Here is a 19,561-nt window from a genome sequence, read left to right on the forward strand (position 1 = left end):
GCTGTCTATAAAAATACAATGTTAGACAAACAATTCCTTTCAAGGATAAATGACCTGGAATTGTGATTGTTCTCCTTTAATAAGAGCTATCAAGCCCCAAAATTCAAGTGACCTCCCAAAAAATGGTCATGACGTCACGTTCTTTTCCTGCTTCAATGTTCCAATAGCCACTTGATACCTCTTACCTCTTGATTACCTCTTCCAATACCTCTTGATTTTTTTAGAAAGCTTGAAACAACTATGCATCAACTAACGAGACAGATCCGCCAACTCTAATTAGTTGGTGGATCAGATATTATTTGTATATGATGTTAGGTAGGATCAACAAGTTCTTCGTCTTAAGGTGCTGGGAATTCCAGTATTCATTTTGAGTTGCATTCCATGGTTATGCATGTAGTGAATTATCAAGGGTATAATAACGTATAATATCCTTTTAAGTGCAAACGTGCGATTTTTGTCACTAGAGGGCGTCTTTGGAGGTGCTTTTTTCTCTTCTTCTTCTCCTTATCTTTCAATCTATTTGTATAAGACCCGTTCCGTTAAGGTCATGGTCTCGCTTTGAAGATCGTGCATTTCTTGCAACTCTGTGAATTTATCATGACCCCGAATGTGTGCATAATTGGCGGATAATGCCATGAGGAAATGCACCAGACTGAGGATCACCAGGACACAAGACAGGGTTGCCATGATGAACATGACCTCGGCACGCTCCACATAGTCTTTACAAAAGGCCTTGATCTCTTTGGGGCCTTTCACTTCCATGTGCTCTCTTTGAGTACCTGAAATTGATATGAAAGTGGGCTGAATGGGAATGATTGTTTATGGCGTTTGGCCCGATCTCTGGGAACAAATAATGATAATAACAATCCAACAAATTGACTTTAATTTCTCGTTGGTGATTTCAATGATCAATTTTTCCGATGAATCAATATTTGGTGGACTGCTGATTTATAGTTCTGCTATATCAACCCACTATCGAGTCAGATGTTTCTATCACAGATTTACATTGCAAATTCGTTCTCAATCAGGTTTGCCAAGTCTTCAGTTATTTACGGTGCTAGCCTGGAAACGAAAATTGCTTTAGTTACCCTGAGGGAATAGAAAATGGTAGGGATAAAAGTCAATGATCCCATCGTCCCATCCGATCTCATCGGTGTTACACACTCCCCAACTGAGTGTATAGAAAATAGTCATGACTATACAACAGGCAAACACGATGATCCACGCAAACAAGAGCAGGTACGTTATGAAAATGAACATCATAGTAGCTGAAAAGGGAACAGAAAAATGTCATGTTGGTTGGACGTATGGGATTTTCCTTCGTTGGAGCAGGGGATGCCTGAGAGCACCGACCTGGTGACTTTCTTCAAAGTATTTGACGTCAATATTCTCTACTCCACTGTTGACTTGTCAAACTCAAGAGTTTCGAAGATAACTGAGACTAACGCCTCACGAAATCTTTAAAAGTTGTGAAGGCGAATGTACGACCCATGTACGACCCAAAAACCACAACAAGTACGAGAAATAAATCGTCGGAACAAGGTTCCGTGAGACAGATTTTAAGGCGTTGCGAAATTCTTAAGTTTGACCAGTCAAGATATACATTCTTCCATTTTTTGACTCCATTATGAGTTCAATTTGCAGCGGATGATCAATGTTTTTCACCCAGCTTTAAATGGCACTAACCAATCCGTCCACCAGCTCGGCCAACATCAGAGCGATAAACGTGATGTCGTGTGGCTCCAGTGGCCAAAATGGCCACCACTAGAATCATCAGGGCCAGGGCAGCCATGGAAGCGGCCAGGATGATGAAGGTCAGTTGAGTTGGTTCAATCCTAGAAAATTGGCAATTGTGTAATTCATTGGTTTCAATTTCATTTTGCCACAATCAAGTGAGATCCAGTTTGATTTATTTTCACGTTACTGAACGTCCCATTTATGCCCAAACACTGCTCGCAAGTTAAGATATGAAATCAATCATTCTTACCATCCAAGTCCTTTGTCCAACTGAAAGACATCTTGCGTGAGCCTCAACGTCAGGTTGACCCCTCGGTAAAGGGTTGTGCAGAACACGCCCACCCCCACCCAATTCAAGATAAGGGCAATCAAGGTGGCATAGGGGATCCTGGTAATGCATTTGGAGCAGCAATCCTCGTCCTCATACGAGGAACTCATGGATTTCTGACCCGAACCCATGACTCACTGGTATCTGCGGCCGGAAAACGTCAATTTTCCGCCGGAGAAGACATGGCTTACAATCCTGAACACAACGGAGGGTGGGATAGGCCTCCAGGAAACCTGATTTCCAACAACAATCGACAAAGAGCCTTTTTCCTCCGTTCAAATCAACACCACACACCACTACCTGGGTGAACTGGACAGGGCGCCCCTTCTGAGTTGCTGCGGCCAGGTATGATTTTCTAGTGGAGGGCTGCGCTCCAGTGATTGCGTTATCTCTGCTATAGAACTACTGGTCTGTATCACAAAGTCTAAGCATATCGTTCGATTCATTAGGCATGATCCTGTCGTTTCGGCAAAACCTTGGATGTACCATTAATGCGGATGAAAGAATGAATTACACACATTTTGAACGCTTAGGACTACTCATTTCTGCAAAAAAAAAATTCGATATATTTACATACACGTACATCTTTTCTTTATGGATATTCAACTTTGTATAGATTTCAATGCACTAAATATGCTCTGGGTCATATTTTGCTTGGTTGGCATTGGTAGTTGGGTTTGAATTTGGTTCTGGTGGTCTTTTTACTGTATGTGCCCTCACCTAAACCTTGATTGCCAAGATATTGGAGACAAAGCTGAAAGTGAAGCATTTTCTCTTTTCCTTTATCTACCTACTACAATATACCTAAACAGAATTGTAAACATCAATAATGTAGCCGATGTTGGTACCTTAAGATTATGTATCTATGAGACCCACTTGAGAGGCACCTTTTGAAATTAGGGAACCTTGTTGAAAACATATTATTGTTTTGTTCCCAAAAATACGCCATACTCTTTTACTTCTGATCTTAAAGATCTGTGTCCTAAAATCTCAAGAATTGTAGACGAAAGCCGTCCATGATTTCTTTTCGGCAATATTTGCAAAGATCAAAAGCAATTTTGAAAAGAGAAAAGTACAGCCTTCAATGCTTTGAGGTGTATTACAAAGTATTTCATACTACATATAATTATATACATATAAATAATTTTACAACTACGAAGTTTTTTCGCTGGGTTCCAAAGCTTCAAATAATGCCCAATGCACGATAATCATTATTTAAGCATATTGTGGTCCAGAAGCCAAGCGTGAACATTTCAAAATTATTTAGAGACACTTTTGAAAAAGCTGAGGCAACAGTTACAAAACCTTTTTTGTGTCATTTTTTCTGGATGAATGGTAAATTGATTACTTTGCCGTTTTATGTAGTGAAAATAAGCGCCTCTTTGTTTTAATAGATGTGAGCTACAATTTATTCTAATGTGACGACCGTTATCAAAGCAATCTATTAAATATATTGATGATTTTGTGTCATGCATAACTGCCAAAAAAATCCTGATTTGACACTTGCTGTGGAAATTAAAATTAACTCCCCTTGACTCTCTTACTTTTGAATTACAAGAACGCCAATGGTTATAATTGGCTAGTCTTGGTACTAAACTTATAACTTTATTTGGAGCATTTGTTAAAAGATGGAAATATAAAATATCACTTTCATGAATCTGGATCGATCTCAGTGGAGAATTTCGAGGAATTCCAAGTTTCCTCATTCTTCGTAGACTTCTTCTTGGTACGAAGATGCAAAGAAGTTCCAGCTATGATATCAACTGAAGACATAAACATCTCATTCAGTCATCTTTTATGGCTACGTATGTCTTTTACCTTTCCGTGATACACTGTTTCAAATGTAGGGAGACTTTTCATCGTGTAAATTACGAGTCCTTTTCCCATTGCAATTAGAAATGGAAGATTTGATTGTCAATTGCTAGATTTCCTTTTATTAGATACGATATGAAAAATGTACCAAAGCCCATAACAACAAACTTTTTTCTTAAATATTGGTTAATATGTGTTTGTATTTTGGCAAATTCATTTGCTCTAATTTGAGCAAAATTCAGTCATTTATATGCATTTTTTTCTGTCACCAAAAAAAGACCATTTTAATTTCCATATTTTGGCTGAGGCTACACGTGAGCATCAAAACTACTCAGTTTTTTACTTAAAAGCATCACAATATATCTATCTATATCTGCTGCGATTCCAGGGTAACTCGACACAACGGAAAAAAATGAAAATTGGATGCACTGGAAAACTCGATCCACCTAAAAACGCCACAAATATGAAATTCCAGTTCCAAACTCTTTAAGGACTTCTTTAAGGTTTGACTAATGCACTTTATACTTTTCATAGCAGAATTATATGGATCTTAAGTAAGGATACCCCATCTCTATTTTCATTTACAGACGTTAGCAAATGGTTCGGAGCAGTCATGTTTTTCTGATCTGTTGCGTCTTTTGATACGTTGTGCCCTTTTATATGTCGAGTTATCAAAAGTATTGAGTTTTCTGATGTATTGAATTTTTCAACGAGTAGAGTTTTCAGATGAGTCGAGTTTTTCAATGTTTTGAGTCTTCCTGTGTCGAGTTCTCCGGTGTGTCGACTTTTTCTGTGTCAATTTACCCTGGAACAATTTTTCTTAATCAAAAGAAACAAAAGCCAGTCATTTCGAAGTCAAACTATAATGTAAGCTTTGAGCAATAGCACTTATTTTGGTAGAATCTACGCATAAATTTTATTTTATTTTGACGAAAAGCCCAAATATGGGTTACGTTTAAAGCCCGTAATCAAGTACTAGTGTTAAAATGATTTTATTTCGTAAATATCATTCCAAGTTAACTTGGAATGAGAGAGAGCAAACATGTAACACAGGAGCAGGAGCATCGCTACACGTTTATGCTATTGATGCAATCAAGTGATAAATGATACTTTAAAAAAAGATTCGTGCAGGATTACAAGCGGAGGCAACAAATAGCCGACGAAACCATCGACTTGGTTGCAACATATCCCAGTGAAAAATATTGCCAGCCCCTTTCTGTTTTTTTTTCAATAATGTTCTTTAAAGATCTCGGAATATACTTCAAGATCCAAATGAAAAGCTTTTATGAACGGAAATGACAGGTTGCGTTAAAAGTATCTCGATCTTTAGCGTCTGCAAACTGAAACGAGTTAAATTGCCCTCGTCTCTCAACATACCTTGTTTGACATTTTTAGATCAATTCAGGGATTCAAGGGATCATTACGAACAAATCATGGTAAATCAATTTTGACTTATCGAAATGAAGTTGGTCGGTATTGGAAAACACTTCAAAAAAGGCTTGAATTATTTGTAACTTTCTTGGTTTTAAATGAAAATAAAAAAAATTCTACGGGTTTTCACGCCACCAAAGGAATATATTAACTTTTGTACTTTTACATATTTAATGTAAAATAATATTTTTGCTTTTGAATACCGAGACTTCGAAACATATGAAAGTTTACCTGCGAAATTGTGTCAAGTAATGGAGATGAATTCCTGATGTTTGGCAAAGAATCCTTGACTCCGTTTAAAACGTTTCCCCAGTACTTAAATATTCAAGTTTGTATATCAAGTTTTTCAACCTGAGATCATACTTTTTGAGAATGACGTTTCGAAGTAACCTGTTAATAATAGTTTTTGGCTAACGTAGAGTGTGAGCGAACGCTGAAACTTCATTATGAAAACGTTTCCATTTTTCAAACCAGGAACAAGTGAGGGTCAAGAAATATTGCAGTAAAATGGCAGATTTGATCCAGTGAATTTTGAACCACCTGGTATTCCCAATACTTTTTTGCAAACTCTGTAAAGCGCCAAATATTTTCAAGGCCAGTCACCTCAATCCCAAATGCTTCGTCCCATCGGTTTCATTTCATTGATGTGCTTCTGTTTGTGCGTGTAAAACTGGTTTTCCAACCCCTGACTGAATGAGCCCTCCTCCCCCCAGAAGGCCTTTTTCCTCCCTCACTCATGAGGACACTTTTGGAATCGTCGCTATTCAAGCTTCCCTTTCTCTCTTCCTTCCTCTTTTGATCCTTGTCCTCTTTCTGCTTCTTGGATCTCCCTTGTGCTACTTAAGTCACATTTCCCTCTCTTGTGAGGAAGGAACCCCCCTCATTTGTCCCCTTTTCCAACAGCCTTGACACGATTGCATTGACAGCCGCCGAAATAGACCTTCTCTTCTCAGGGTGACCCGGAGATAATTCAACCGTCTTTAAACCGTACTTTTACTTCCATATTTTGGAGAGAAAAGACGAACATGGGGGAAAAATGGAGTCAAGGCTGGCAAAATGTGTGCCTGCTCAACCATTTTTGGCCTCTTATATCGGCAGCCACCCTGACAAAAACAACAGCATAAGTACAAAGGGGCCTTGCAAGCTTCTTTTTTTTCATAGACCTAGAAGTACACATAGAAAGGGAGAAACTGTGCTCGTTCTTCAACAAGAACAGCTGAACTTTTTATCACTTATGAGGCAAATTTTCGTTTCAAATATAATGGTACACAGAGAAAAATCAAATATTTACCTATGAAAGCTATCTAAATCGCAGTTGCCATGACTATGATGCCAAATTTCCTTCGCAATTTATGGTTTCAAGAAAAGAAATCTGTAGTCCAGTCGCCATGGCGCTTTTCTGATAGCTATTGTGCTGCCATCTAAGAGTCAAGCTCTGGGTTATAGAAAGTGGCTAGTTGAATCTAAAAAGGCAAGCAAGGCAGGGCTTTCAAAGAGGAAAGAAGCCAAAACATATTTAGGGCGTCTACTCTCCCCTTTTCTCCAGGCTAGCTCCCCCTGAGGACCCTAATGTCGGAATCAATACATAAAACTAAGACAAAGCCCATTTATTTGTTGAATGCATCATTGCCACAGGTCTAAACCTTAAACAAGTGAAAACAGTTGTTAGCTTAACCATTCCTTGATCACACTGATTTGACTTGAATGCCACATCCGTTCAACGTGACGCCCAATTTGTATTCTTAAATGAGCCACTTTTCAAGGGACCGGCCCTTTGAACAGTAGATGGCGATAGCTTCGGAAATTGAAGACACCAACTTAGAAATGTAAATTGCTTGACAAACCCATATTAACCTTAGTTAGAATTGGGAAATGAGCTCCCATGCAAAGATTTAGAAATTGCTCTCAACTGCTTCAAGCTGCTTTCAATTTTGTGCAACAAAGCTGCTCCCTAATCTTGTTGCCGCTCTTGCTCTGGTCAGCTGTTGACATTCTTTTCCACCGAAAGGGGTGCATGTAAAAGAAATACAGGCGCAAACACCACTTGCATGCCTTGATATCTCCTATTTCAGCGCTTAGTGCGTGGATGACGTATCTTTGGTGCCCTCTTTTGCCTCCTTCACTTTTGCAGTCGTTTCGCCGTGTGCTCAATGACTAAAATTGCCAGCTGTTCCAGCAAAGCATGAGAACTTATCCAACGTCTGCGTGCACTCCTATGACTGCTTAGTGCGCATGGATGTAAAATATATTGCGTACTTACTTAGATAATATATGGTGAACTTTCGTCCCGGGGATTTTTTTTCACATCCGCTTTCATTTGTAAGTTATGCATAATGTTGTTTTGTTCGATCATAAGAAGCTTAGAATAATTGATGAGTAATATGCATCAATAAGATTGATGTTGTAAATGCCAAAACTTATTTGTTAGCCAAAAGCAGGGTACAAAACAAATAAAAACACTAATGAAAGTATTTGCTGCAATATGAATGTGGGTATGCCGCCCCCTAATAATCAAAGTGAATAAGTAGGTTTGGATCCAATAAAATATTTTAAGTCAGACTTGAACAAGCTCTTGACCAAAATTCCTGATCATGGGCTAACTAGACCCTCCAACTGCTGACTGTTGGATCAATTCTTAATCGAATATAAAATTGTCAGTAAGAAATATGACATATTTCATTTCTAACAACTCATTCACAATAGTAAAGAGGAAGTCTGTGTCAAAAAAAAAAGAAAACTATGATTTAGTAGACTCTGGGCAACAATGAAGGTAACGCAACTGAATTTTATGGTACAGCATTCAAGAGGAACTTTGACCCCCTATGATCATCCTTCTTTAAGATGCACAAAAAGCACCATAAAGATCACGAGCACTTCTTTCTGTCAAGAAACTGCTCTTCCACATTGCATGTCTGTGATGAGTTGCTCGCGAACAGACTTCATTCAAGCGCGCCAGCTCGCCGCTCATGGCTCACTCTCAGAACGCACTTGCTTTGGGCCGGCGTTCCTTTTGGCGCTTTGCCTTGCAACTTGCAAAGAGGGTAGGCCAATCATGTTGTGGTAGTGAGTGAGCCTCCTCTAAGCTGGTTTATGCTCAGTGCTCACTCTCTGAAAAAACTGCATGGAGTGCACAAATTGTATGTGGCGCTGCTGATGCAGTGCATAATCCCAGCAGTAGGTGGCAGTCCTTTGCGATTTGGCCTTCGTTTTGGGGCGAACGGGGGGCTGGAAATGCATCCATTGGCCCTTGTCGCTCGTCTTATTCCCGCGACTGGCCCTGTCAGGTCCCAGATGGAGTGCAGAAACTAGGGAACTCAGGCCTGAAAAGAAGGAAGTTTTCTGGCCGAGATCCTCGTAGAAGTGCATCCTCCTCCATTGGTTGGTTGTGTGCCAATGCTTTTGGCTGCCAAGGTGACTCCTTCAGCGACTTGAAGAACCCTGATCCAAGGTGTGGATGTGCATAATATTCTCAGTGGCCTTGTTTCTAAACTCCCCCCTCGCGTTCCCCCTCTGACTGACAAGGGTAAAAAGTGTGTCACAGAGGCATTGTGTTCAAAAGTAAACAAAAACTCAGTGAACAAATGATAATAACAAGGACTGGCCCCAAACCCCTCATCAAAAAGTGTGACACTCGATTGTCCTACTAAAGATTCATGTGAGCCTTATTCTTGATCCACGAAAGTAAGGATATGTGTTCCAATCGTTGTTCCCGGCCGTTCTCTCACTTGACCTAGATATTATACAATACTCAGAATGCCAGATATATCGACTCAGAGGTTAAATCTTGAGGTCTTCGTGAGCTTTTAGTGTCCCACTGACCCACATCAGGTTTTGAGAACAAATGTCTCAATTCTTCATTAGATTATCGAGCATCTCGTCAAGTTCACAAGGAAACCTGGAGACTAAATATTTTTGACGTGAAAAGTTTATCAATCAGCAACCAAATCGATTATTACTCTCTTTTAAATTAACTTTTTCTGATTAAATCCCGGCAGAACAAGTCTTCTTTCAACTGGTCAAGATCTGAAGGTACTTTCCAAACCAGACTGCTATTTTCAGTTTTCACTACAGAGGTGAATGCGCCTGATTCGGATAATTGTCTTAAAGTGCCAACCTATTCGGACAGCATTGCTTATTTTCTCGTCCACTGCTGATTATTTCTTCTTTGAAGAAGCACCATACCAAGCAAGGTTAGGCAAAAGAGGAGAACATACGGGATGTATCTTGTTCAATTGGCTTTAAAATGAGTGATGTCAGTTTGTAATTAAGTTTTCAAAAACCTTTTAAAGCATCTGAACATTGAAGCGACTTGATTTGCTCTATCAAAACTTACTTTTTAGTGCTTTTCTATAAGATAAAGGAGCTTTTTGAGGAATTTTATTATTCAAAATTGGGTCCAAAGCCTTGGTTAGCTCATGCCATTCATTTTCAATTTAATGATTTTAAATTGATTCTCTTTTCCCACGGCATCAGTATTTTTCCTATTTTTAATAATCTTATCCTTTTGACCGCCTTGCATTATACTTTAGTCAGGTTGAATGGATAATTTCAACCGATGTCAATGCACTTTTTTTCAATGCAGCATAATCCACGAAATTGCCAGCTTTGAAGATTATTAAAAAATGATGCAACTGCTCAGACATACCTTATCAACTAGATTCTGTTGGATCCAAATATGAACAGATACTATCCTCAAAACCATTTTTATAAGGTGATTGAAGCTTGCTTGGAAAAATGAAGGAACCACAATGTATTTTGAGAGTACTGCCCCACATTTAAAACAATGAGAGCAAGAAAAACGGAACTAGAATAGATTACAATTTATCAAAATGACAAGGCTTCCAAAACATCATTTAAAAGGTGTAAGAGTGAAAAATTGGCCTTTTCCGTCCGAAGAGTAGATATAATATTTGTTAATGTGCAATACATGTCGGAGTAACGATTACTTGCATGCGCAAGTGCAAATAGAGCTGAACAACAAATTGCATCGCAAAAGTGGTTTTTGTTGTGACGTCATCAATCAGTCGTTGTTTCAATGACTCAAGTGTATACTGTCAGAATGGTCAAAATTTGCCAGTGCCTATCTCTATCTGGGTACATTAAAGCAAGTGTCTCAAGTTGAAATGTTCTCCCTCTGTTTCTGTCTCTGCAGCGCTTCAAACAAAGGAGCCCTACTCCTCCTCTTCCTTCTGGAACTCCAACCATTGCAAATTTTGAATGCAATCCACCCTGCCCAAAAGGATGGTGAGGCAGAACCTGTGGCTCTGAATGTGCAAAACCATCGCTCGCACGCTCGGCACACCGAGAAGGAGTGCAAAACTTCAACTGCAACCACTGAGCAGGAGGGCCTAGCGAAAACGAAAGAAGAAAAAAAAAATTGCACGCCCGCCAGTCAAACCCGACGCAGTTGCGAATTGTGCAAAACGGGATGCATTTTTGCAGTCGGGCTAGCGTCTCCAGTGCTAACGGTACCTTTGCAACTTTTCTTCTGGTTTGCCAGTTCGAGTCCAACCTCGGATCCGGATACTTGGGTGGTTGTCGCCCGCAAGCGAAAAGGTCTTCTTCCTCCAGAGACTGCCAAGAGATCTTTGGTACCTAGGTCATTGGCCGGAGTGAAACCTCTGTCTCTTCCAGACTCAGACGGTGCAAAAACGAGGCATGCGAATTTGGCCGGATCGCGTCTGCCAGACAATTATTGTTGGAGTGGATGCAGTCGCTGCAGTGTCTGGATGCAAAAATTCGCTGTGAAACCGTTCACCTGCGTGCAAAAACAGTGTGGCGGCCAAATTGGCAGAAATCTCCTCCGCCCTCTCCTCCTCATCTTGATCATCATCATCCATTGTTGAAGGTTGTCCAATGCAGTGAGAGCGACGACCATGATCTCGTGTTGCTTGTGCGACTTCCAGGCCTTCTCCAAAGGCAACCTCTCCTTCCACCTCAACAATGTCCACTTTAAGGACAAGGAGTTCATGTGCAGACTTTGCCACTTCAAAACGGCCTACAAAGGTGAGTTTATTTGGGATAACTTTCGGCCCGTGCGTTTTACGTTTGGACATCGAGCGAGGTCATTGATCGTTTTGCTTTGTTTAAGTTATGAGGGTCCTGTCGCCTCTTTGCTTTGGTATTTATAATGGAAGGGATCGGCATGTTCCCTAACATCGACAATCAGTTGGAGGGCTAGGGATGTGCAAATAATGCAAAGCTATCTGTAAAGCAATTCTGATCTTGTTGCAACTTGTTTCTATGGCTTGATATTTTTAGACTTAAACATTTGGCTAATTATTCTGATGAGACTCTAAAGGCGTTCAATTTTGAGGCAAACTATTCTCAAAACTTGATTCGTGTTTCTCAAATCCAACTTTTTGTTTGCAAGTTTTGAATGAATGACCTTCAGAACATTTTTTGTAAAAAAAAGGTCTTGGTAGAGCATACTAAAAACGGTTTTATTTTGAAAAAAATGCCATTTCTGATTGGAAGTAGTATTCTTAGTTGTCCCTGTCATTTACATATACATCTTCATTTTTACTTGAATAGTCTCACTTTAATGTCGAAATTGCAAACGTGCTTCAGTGCAAATTCCAACTTTTGTATCGGAAGCGAGCACCAGTTTACCCATTGTCCCAATCAAGTAAGATATTGAAACATTGTCGTTGATTTGTAAAGGTACCATTTGGTAGAGAAGGATGTAAATGACTCTGCTGAGTACTTTGTATTATATTTTGGATAAAATCACACGTAAAAGTGCAGTTACGCGAACACACAAGTGTCTTCAAGCCGACGATTACGTCGGATGTAAAACAATACTAATCCCTAATCATCCTTTTGACATTAATCAAGTAAAACAACACTTTCTGTAACAGTTTATCAAAATGAGGGCAAAATAATCTTGTCCATTGCTAACATCTTTAATTGAAAAATCAACTTCTGTTCTCTTCTGTATTTGGCCAAATAGAAATGGTTAGTTGGATTCCTAAATTCATCCCTCAAATAAGGATCCCAAAAGAAACACATGGCCTGTTGTTGTAGACACCTGGAAAAGCAATAACAAACATAGGAATATTCTACATTTGTTGTTCCATTCCACACTCAATGTTTAATTGGGCTCTATTATGATCCATTTTAGAGAATATAAACAAGAGGGCTCGGCTTTGATTTGCTCATGTGTGAGTGAGATAGATACCTTTTGTGTGCACACATTCAGAAGGAACAGTCAAATGAACATGGAACGGTTGCTTATTGTTCATTGACCTGGATTGAGCACCATTTCCGACCTCTTTGGCCCCTCTCAGCTCTTCATTAGCATTTCTCAAAAGCCAACGGCATTTCTGCTAGATACTGTATGATGGATATACACATCCTTTGTTCAATATACTTATGCATTTAAGGGATTTTAGGCCATTTTGCTCTTGCCCTACAGGTGATTATATTCCAAGTATGAGGAGCCCGCAAAAAGAAGTGGTTCTCTAAAGGTTTCCTTTTGAACAATTCTCAGTAATTCAGAACAAGATTGAATGGATAAGCTAGGAATGACAAGATTGTCAAGGATCTGATCAAATCATGGCTTTTTGCAGGATTTTTTTCCTGTAAAGTGAGAGAGATAGCGATTTGAGTCGTTTTAAGTTCGAAATCACAAATTGGAATTGGTCAACTGTTTTAATTGAAAATAATTGTTTAGGACATGAAAACAAAAACACAACCAATTGCATTCTGTTTCTTCGGATGTTGCAGACATTGAAACTCACTATCAAGATCAAAGTGATTTTTTATCGACTACAAAGTGCCCTAGATGTTCATTGGACCAAAGTTGCTTCATGTGTCTGGATCACTCCCCATAAATATGTTGTCTCTAAAATTCCCAAACCCATTTGAAGAACTCGGCTTATAATCTTTTGTGAGAATATATCGTTTTTTCAACACAACTATATCATTCTTGATACTATAATAAATGGAAAGTTTAGTAATTTCACTAATTTGGCGGATATCTATTTAGTGTCTTCACAGTGTATACCAATTTTGGTCACGAATGTTTCATCTCTTTTTGCCATTTTGATGGTCCTGAAATGCATTTTATAGGTATTCTTGTCATTTCGACCCTGAAATTACAAAGATTTTGGAATTTCCTCCAAAACACACCATCTTTGTGAAAAAACTGTTTAGATCGTTAAGTGCTCCTTTTAGTGATCAAGTTCGCCTTCAAATGTATGAGTATATCCAGAAATTTGTGTCCACCCCTACAGATTTAAATCATATACACCCATCACAGACCCTCTTTGATTACATGAGCCAAGAATTGAATCGATTTTCTTCGAATCCAACGGAGAACCCAACCCGAACTATTTAAAGAGTTTTCGGAATTGAGAATCACCTTTGCAACGTGGCCTTCCCTCTCTCTGTCTCCCTATTGCCTGTTCCCCTGTCTTTGTGAGTCTTTCCAACCAATGCATAAACTTAGTTCCACGGATATGCATCTCTCGGCAGTCAGCACATCATAGACTGGAGTCCTGCCTGTTGAAGCTGAAACACCAGCCATGACTGGTTAGACTTTGAAAGCTCTTCATATTCGAAAGAAATGATATTCGCTGGCAAAGAGTAACGCAACTTCTTCCCATTACGGTTTTTTTTTCCTTTTTTTGGTAAAATATTGGTATATGTGATAGGAGAGGAGTTTGGGTCATTCTTTATTATTTTTCTGTTTTGATATTATCACAATGGGTACAAATAGGCTCTTCATTGCTTTGAAATAGTTTTGAATTCAAGCTCATCCTTGAGCATACCTTCATTCACTACGTTGGTCAGATATTTCATCAGTTCACAAAAAAAGAATTTTCCATCCCAACGGTTACTTAGAACTTGTTATTAGTCATCCAAAAGTTGGCTTTTCCCACCGCAAATCTGCAAGTGAGGATTTCTGATTCGGGCTGCTTTTTGATTGCATTTCTTCACGTTTAGCTATACTCTGATACATAAAGAGCTTGCAGGACTCCGTCGTACTTGGCTTGGAATGGAGGGAGATGCATTTTTTGCAAGAATGCATTTTGGCAAGGATATGGTTAAAGTGCAAGCTATGTTGCTATCCACCATACCAAACCACGCCATTCACAGACGTGAACTTTCAAGCCGCATTTGCGCAGTTACACGTATTTTAGCAAGCCAATTTTGATATTTAGTCTTGCCAAAAGTCTTAATGTTTTTTTTAAAGGTGTCACTTAACTGGATGAAAGACCAATTACATAATTGCCAGTCCCAAATATATATCCCATTACAAAATGAGGGATACTGTTGGGTTTGTTGGCCTGCGAAGGAAGCAGCCACAAGGAGTTTAAATACATCATTAAATCTGCCATCTCAAGGCCGCACTCAACAAAAACCAGGAGTATATCAACACAAAGAACTGCAATTGCACCCGAAAGCAGCTGCAGTCAAATCGCGATATCTTCAGGGATTGCACTCTAAACGCACATTCCTACAGCTACACCCGATCATAAGGGATCATAACTCATCTTCACTGTGGAAAATGACTTGCACCGTGAAGTTAAGTTTTGCAGGGGATGCTATGCAACATTTTTTAACGCAAAAAACTAGCTGAAGTGTTAAACATCTTTCTTGTAAAATAAATGTTGGCTTTAGAACCTTTTTTTTAAGCCTAACGTGTGCACCATTAGTTGAGTCCCAAAATAACGTGCGTGAGTTTAAGGGGTCTCGTTGGCACTGTTGTTCACCCACAACACCATCAACCTAGTCATGACGATCATTTTGAATGCATTAAATACATCCTGTGTGCATTGCCTTCAAGGACACGTAACTGAGAACGGGTTACGTCAGACAAAGATTGCCCTCCAGCAACAACAACCACGCATTCAATGTATCCGTTCATTACACCATGAATATTGATCCAACCTTACACTTGTTGTCTTTGACAACCATCTCCCTCTTGATCAAAAAGAGCCTTGCAAATGGGATCTCAACAACGCTTTGCATCAATACAGTAGTTCCGTATTTGTTGCGGTTATGCAATGCAATTGGTAGATGAGATCAGTTCAATTAGACACTTTTGGTTTGCCATGCAATGTTCAGTTAGAAAAGAATGGCTCTGCTATGACAGAGAACAGATTAAACTTTCCTTTGGTTGACCATAATTGGCAATTTGACAAATTACCGATACTGTTTTTCTAACGAATTTTCTCCGCTTACGTCTTACAGGAGCTCTGACGCGGCATGTGAACTCGGTTCATCTCCGGACAGGCAAGACCAAAGAGTGTCCAATCTGTGGGTACATCACCGCATCATTACTCAATCTAAATAGCCACTTGAGCGTGTCGCATCACCTCGAGATTGCCACAGCCTTTGCCCGACCTAGCAATCTTAACGGTGGAGGTCTTAGTTCCGGGCCCCCTGGAGCCCCGTCCCATCCTAATGGCGCATCCCCGGACCCCAAAGAGGCCGAACCCCCATCTCGGCAAACTTCCCGGTCGTCCCCTCACCGGCCACGACTCCATGAATGCCGAATATGCCCGTTCCAAGGCCAGGATAACACTGAGCTGATCATGCACTACAACCTGGTGCACCTGAACCCGGCCCACACGGTACTAAGTCGGGATTCCGTGGCAAATGTTGCGGCAGCTGCAGCAGCTGCCCGACACCACTTGCCAACCTCTTCGGCCGGGTACTTGCCTTCTCCAAATGCGGGTGGAGAAGAGGAGCCTCGGGATTTTTCTGTGATAAGGGACTCGGAATTGTTGTTGCGCCGCAGAGGTGAGGAGCTGTTTCGGCGGCAGGAGTTGTTGAGCCGGATCGAGCAGTCCCGGATCGTTCGTCAAGAGGAATTGGTGGCCCATTTGAACACGTCCGCTCGGCTCCTCCATCAGCATCACCATCATCAACAACAACAACAACAACAACAACAGCAGCAGCAGCAACAGCAACAACACCAAGAACAAATCGAAAATCAACATAAACTAGAAACACAAAGATCTCCAAGTCGAGAACGGTCGCCCTTGCCCAGTCCCCCTCACCCAGTGGAAAACGAATCAGCTCTTCGTCAGGGTGACGATCACGTGGCCTATGATGAAAATGTCAGTAACGCCCTCAAGTGCCGTCTTTGCCCATTTCAAGCCTCGTCCTACTTCTACTTGAAGAATCACATTAGGACATCCCACCTGGGGGAGGTCCATACCGTGGCATGCCCATTGTGCGAATACACCTCGGATGCCAAAGGAGATATCGAGGCCCATCTTCAAGAGGATCACCCGCAAAAATATGCGGATAAACGCTCTGTGATAACCATCGATTGACTGCTATCCATGTGAGCAATGGATGATTGGAGCGTCGGAAGAATGGCCTCTTAATCCAGAGGACATGTTGGGAGCTCTTGTTATTGATAGGATGAGCGGTCCTCGTCTTTTATAACTGATTGTGTTCAATGTTTTTGATACAAATATGTGACTCAAGACTGTTCTCGGGAAAAATGGCAAAAATGGATGGGCTTTTTCCCCCAAGAGAGTGTCGCCTTTGGTCGCCTGCTTCCGCATCCATGTATAGATTTTAGTCCATCTTTTTTCATATAAATGTCAGGTTTACAGTCAAAATATGGATTTTTGTGCCTCTAAATGCTCTTAGAGGAAACAATTTTTATTGCAAATAAAAACAATCTAGAATCAAAACCAAGTGTTTTAGTCTACTTCCTTTGACATTTCATACATGTCCGGCATGGGAGAGTTCAATTGTATACTTGAAATCTAATCATTAGATGACGCCGAATGAAGAGGAAGGGAATGGCCAAAATAGAAAATGAATGAATTTTCTTTAACATTGTTATTTCAATCATGTTCTCCTTTTATCCTTTGATGAATGCTGAAAATAGATCTCAAGGAGGCCGTAAGTCATACCTGAATAAAAGGAACGGATTACATTTACTATTCCTTTGGCCAAAAAAAGTAATTCGTTATCCATTCGTTACTCGCCAAAAAATTTAATGGCGTTACTTGTTACAATTATTTTTCCCAAAATTTAGATAGCATACGTTTCAGTGTTATGTCTCAACCAGACCATACTTCGCTAAATCAATGGTTATGTTTTTGGTTCAAACAGTCCAAAAATTTGAAGTTTCTTGCCAACACTAATGAGTAAGGATGTGCAAAAGGTGCCTATAGATTTTGTGCATAATTGGCGACTGTTCAGTTTTATCCGTATTTGGCGTGTTTTCGACCAAAATTCCTGATCCCTAATACCCTAATAATACCCTAATACCCTAAACCAATTCCAAATTGATGGTGGATCAAATATTAAATGAATTTATAGCTAAATGAAATAAGTCAGTTCTTACTAGTGCTGGAACGAGTCCGGACTCAAGTTCGAGTGCACTCAAATCTTTTCATCGATTTTGAAGGAATTGACCGGACTCGAGTCAAATGAGAAAGGACTCGAATTCGGACTCGTCAAAAAAAAACGAATCTTCTGCCGGACTCGCCCCAGCACGAGTTCTTACTATTTTGAAGTGCTGATGATTCCCTTGCCAGCAACGGAAAAGAAGTCCGGAACAACAAAAACAAAATAACAGTCTCGTAATGTCAAACTCGCCATTTATTAAAAACTTTTAATCAATTGGGGCCATGACTCTGCAATGCCAGCAAAACAAGGTGCTCTTTTGCCAATTTTTCTTCAAGTTGTAAAGCCGGGAAGGCGAATGTATGACCCAGAAAAAATAAGGGGAAACATTTTCATCCATTGCGAAACCCAAATAAAGAGTTCAAGTTCCATAACGTTGCTAATTGCTCAATTCTTTTGTTCATAGTCCATGTAATGATAAACCATAGAAATGTATTGCTTCAGTGTCCCTCTACAAGGAAATTTGTCACAATATTTCAGCCCAAAAAATGTATAAGGATACTTGAAACAATATTTCAGGCCCCAAAAATTGCAAGGGATGCACATCAGCAAACGGTATATCGATTGATAAGAAGAAGAAAAAGATGATTTCTGTTGTAAAATTACGAGCTATCTTATCTTGACTTTGAGTTTTAGCATTTGATAACGACGAACGGAAAAATGGTTTGCGTTTTATCCTAAAAAGACCAATACTTTTATCCCCGTTCCAATTAATGCATACATCAAAGAGCTTTCTTTGACAGTATCATGAATGGTTTCTTCAAGCTCACCTTGTGGTCACCCTGGTCAGCTGTGTTTCTTACTTTCTGTCACCCTGACAATAACAGAAGGATCACAATTCCCAACTCCAAAGTTCTCAAGGTCTTTCTAAGTTCCTTCAAGCGAAATTGGTTGACAAAAGATGAGACCATGGAGCCATCCAGATACCAAGGCAACGGAAATGAACCTGGAAACGATGTGCTTCATTTCACATCCGAAGACATCAAACGATTTCTGCGTTTAAGCCTTCGTTCCCCTCAATGGGTAACCTTCAAGGCGGTGGCGGTCTTGGCTCATTGCGGGCAACTCAAATGCTCACAACTACAATTCATCAAATGGGGCGACATGGAGTTGTCAGAGATGGGATTGCGGATCAAGCATCCCCTCAGAGCCGATGGCTCAACATTCATGGTCCCTTTTGATGACCATGACGTCTTGGGATGTCAGGCTAGCAAATTGCGAAAGTATGTGGTGGCTTGCAGGGCATGTCGACCCAACAACGAGGATGATTCACCATTGATAAGAGCCTTTTCACACAAGATTCACATGAAAAGCGAGATGAGTATCACGGAGTTACGAGACATTCCTCGACGGATCGCAGAGGTTCTAGAGTTATCCAATCCGGAGAGATATCTGGACCGGGCTTTTGTTAATTCGAAAGATGTTCACCTGTCGGAGGACTCTGATGATGATCAAGACGACCAAAATCTGGATATCTCGAATAAGGAATATCATAGAAGGGCATGGAAGGAATGGCAGAGGTTTGCCAAGTTTTTTGGCTGCAAGAAGACTCAGAGTGAGGAAGATTATGCCACTTATTTTCGGCACTTGAAGGAGACTCAAGGTGATAGTGTCAACTCGATTCTTCGCAAGTATTCTCTCTTGAACCTCATGCACAAACGAAAATTCCAATCATCGCTCATGGATTGGCCCAACCTTAAGACCGCCATCCTCAGTTGGAAGGCCATGGACGAGGCTAAGAAGAACAAAAAGGTCAAACAATTAACTAGAGATAATGTTTTGACTTTCCTCGACATGGACGTTCTCCAAGATCCTGAGATGGTCTTGATCAAGGCCGCCATGGCCTTACTTTTCTATTCCAAGGTCAAT

The 19,561-nt window shown here is 40.3% G+C and overlaps 2 protein-coding genes across 4 annotated transcripts; one reads left to right on the forward strand and one right to left on the reverse strand.

Moving 5' to 3' along the window:
• Nucleotides 1-496: 496 nt before the first annotated feature.
• On the reverse strand, nt 497-2,342 carry LOC131892041 (neuronal membrane glycoprotein M6-a-like). Its single transcript, XM_059241765.1, has 4 exons — nt 1,988-2,342; nt 1,687-1,835; nt 1,089-1,268; nt 497-779 (listed from the first exon to the last, which is right to left on the reverse strand). Exons 1-4 carry the CDS (start codon nt 2,194-2,196, stop codon nt 517-519), a joined length of 801 nt encoding a protein of 266 aa, XP_059097748.1. The 5' UTR covers nt 2,197-2,342; the 3' UTR covers nt 497-516.
• Nucleotides 2,343-8,351: 6,009 nt separating this feature from the next.
• LOC131891909 (zinc finger protein rotund-like) lies at nt 8,352-16,968 on the forward strand. 3 transcript variants are annotated; one of them, XM_059241598.1, is made up of 3 exons: nt 8,352-8,756; nt 10,461-11,314; nt 15,509-16,968. In XM_059241598.1, the coding sequence occupies exons 2-3, from the start codon at nt 11,185-11,187 to the stop codon at nt 16,597-16,599; spliced, it is 1,221 nt and encodes a 406-aa protein (XP_059097581.1). In that variant the 5' UTR covers nt 8,352-8,756; nt 10,461-11,184; the 3' UTR covers nt 16,600-16,968. The 3 variants fall into 3 exon arrangements, with proteins under 3 accessions (XP_059097581.1, XP_059097582.1, XP_059097583.1); XM_059241599.1 differs by lacking the exon at nt 8,352-8,756 and adding an exon at nt 8,769-8,989; XM_059241600.1 differs by lacking the exon at nt 8,352-8,756 and adding an exon at nt 8,769-8,963.
• Nucleotides 16,969-19,561: the final 2,593 nt, after the last annotated feature.

Source organism: Tigriopus californicus, chromosome 12, assembly GCF_007210705.1.
Source record: "Tigriopus californicus strain San Diego chromosome 12, Tcal_SD_v2.1, whole genome shotgun sequence".
Lineage (NCBI taxonomy): Eukaryota > Metazoa > Arthropoda > Copepoda > Harpacticoida > Harpacticidae > Tigriopus > Tigriopus californicus.

What these genes read in the sequence shown, in the direction of transcription:
- LOC131892041 (XM_059241765.1), bottom strand. Translation starts at nt 2,196, where the DNA reads ATGGGTTCGGGTCAGAAATCCATGAGTTCCTCGTATGAGGACGAGGAT. An exon ending in TTGGACAAAGGACTTGGATG is followed by an intron (nt 1,836 to 1,987) that starts GTAAGAATGATT and finishes CCAATTTTCTAG; the next exon opens with GATTGAACCAACTCAACTGA. An exon ending in CCGAGCTGGTGGACGGATTG is followed by an intron (nt 1,269 to 1,686) that starts GTTAGTGCCATT and finishes TTCCCTTTTCAG; the next exon opens with CTACTATGATGTTCATTTTC.
- LOC131891909 (XM_059241598.1), top strand. Translation starts at nt 11,185, where the DNA reads ATGATCTCGTGTTGCTTGTGCGACTTCCAGGCCTTCTCCAAAGGCAAC. An exon ending in CTTCAAAACGGCCTACAAAG is followed by an intron (nt 11,315 to 15,508) that starts GTGAGTTTATTT and finishes TACGTCTTACAG; the next exon opens with GAGCTCTGACGCGGCATGTG.